This window comes from Egretta garzetta, unplaced genomic scaffold (assembly GCF_000687185.1).
Source record: "Egretta garzetta isolate BGI_Z169 unplaced genomic scaffold, ASM68718v1 scaffold209, whole genome shotgun sequence".
Lineage (NCBI taxonomy): Eukaryota > Metazoa > Chordata > Aves > Pelecaniformes > Ardeidae > Egretta > Egretta garzetta.
Genome location: NW_009260839.1, coordinates 4,311,550 through 4,312,884, shown reverse-complemented (window position 1 = coordinate 4,312,884; position 1,335 = coordinate 4,311,550). Strand labels below are relative to the sequence as shown.

Sequence of the window (1,335 nt, the reverse complement as noted above, 5' to 3'; positions counted from 1 at the left end):
TGAGTGCCTGTGGGAATCACGGGGTTTTTATACCCGACACTGAGATAGCCAAGATGGACTAGTGTCGGTGACAACGTGACTGGCCGGAGGGGACAGCTTTTCTGCTCCAGCAGGAGAGTGCTCGAGTGTCTCTGCAGAACACGGCAGTTGCACGAGGTGCTTCTGCCAGTGCAAAGCTCGTACGCGCTACCATTTTTCCCCTCTTCTCTTCTTAAAGCTGCCAGATGGAAAGGGACAGCTTACGCCGCTTCTCAGAGCTGCTGAATTTTAATCAGGTAGAGAAGGACAATGCATCACACGCAAAACGTTGCCATCTTTTTGCTCGTTCAGGGGTATACAAAGAGGTGAGGATGTGCACCTGTGCAGCGCATCTTTGTGGAGGATTGGATTGTTACATGCATGCACGGCTTGTCCTCCTGCAGTTAAGATGGGAATACCCTACTGTGTTCAATTCTGCTTTACAGTAGGGCTAGGAAAGAAATAAAGCTAATGCATAGAATTTGTACCCTGTAGCTTGCAGACGTAATCAGAACAATAAATGACACCGGCTGACGAAGCACACACAACAGAGAAAGTGCCTTTAACAGAGTCTCCCTTGCTCCTTCCCTCTGCAGGGACCGGTATCAGGGTAGGCCTTTGGTGCTGCCCTTCCTTTTGCTAGCGGTGCAGCGAGTGGAATTCAGGTCCCAGTGGAAATCCAGGATGAGCTCACACAAACTGATTTTTTTTTTTCCTGAATTTACATTAGTGCTGTGCTCACTACATGACTGAAAAACACTCTGAAGTCGCAACCTGGCAGATACCCTGTGGGGCGTCCGAGAGCCTCCTCGGTATGGGGATCCCAGACCGTCAAGCCGCACGTCCGGAGGCGCCTGTGCGATGCTGAGGTAAACCCGGGGCCCTCTGCCCCAAACACAGCACCCGTGGAGTGGAGGCCTGACTGACTCTGCTCCAGGTGGACCCAGGGAGCAGAGCACGATGTGCTCAGCGTCCAGTGACCGACCTGGCTGGCCTTATAGCGGCACCACCGCCAAGCTGCCCACGGGGGCAGCCCCGTTGCCGGACGGGCTGATGGTGGAGGTGAGGGGGAAGGCCGGCTTGCCCCCCCCGGGCAAACTACAATTCCCAAGATGCACCGCAAAAGCAAGGGGCCCACCGCTCCGCTGCCTTGTGGGGATGCCGTCGCGATGCATCCTGGGATGTGTAGTTCTCCCGAGCCATCCAGCGGCCACGGCCTATAACTGTTCCTCCCGTGAAGCACTCGCCTCCCCGTGATGCAGCGCGCCAGGGTTACGCAGAACGCGGCGCGACGCCGGCGACGGTCGCGGTGCCGGG

General features: G+C 56.3%; 1 protein-coding gene across 1 annotated transcript in view; it reads left to right on the top strand.

The window, feature by feature from the left end:
- The first annotated feature begins 978 nt into the window (after positions 1-978).
- Positions 979-1,335, top strand: part of BOD1 (biorientation of chromosomes in cell division 1) — a 6,268-nt gene continuing 5,911 nt past the window's right edge. The window contains exon 1 of the mRNA XM_009647063.2: positions 979-1,080. Coding sequence (XP_009645358.1) covers positions 979-1,080 — 102 coding nt within the window. The remainder of the gene's footprint in view (positions 1,081-1,335) is intronic.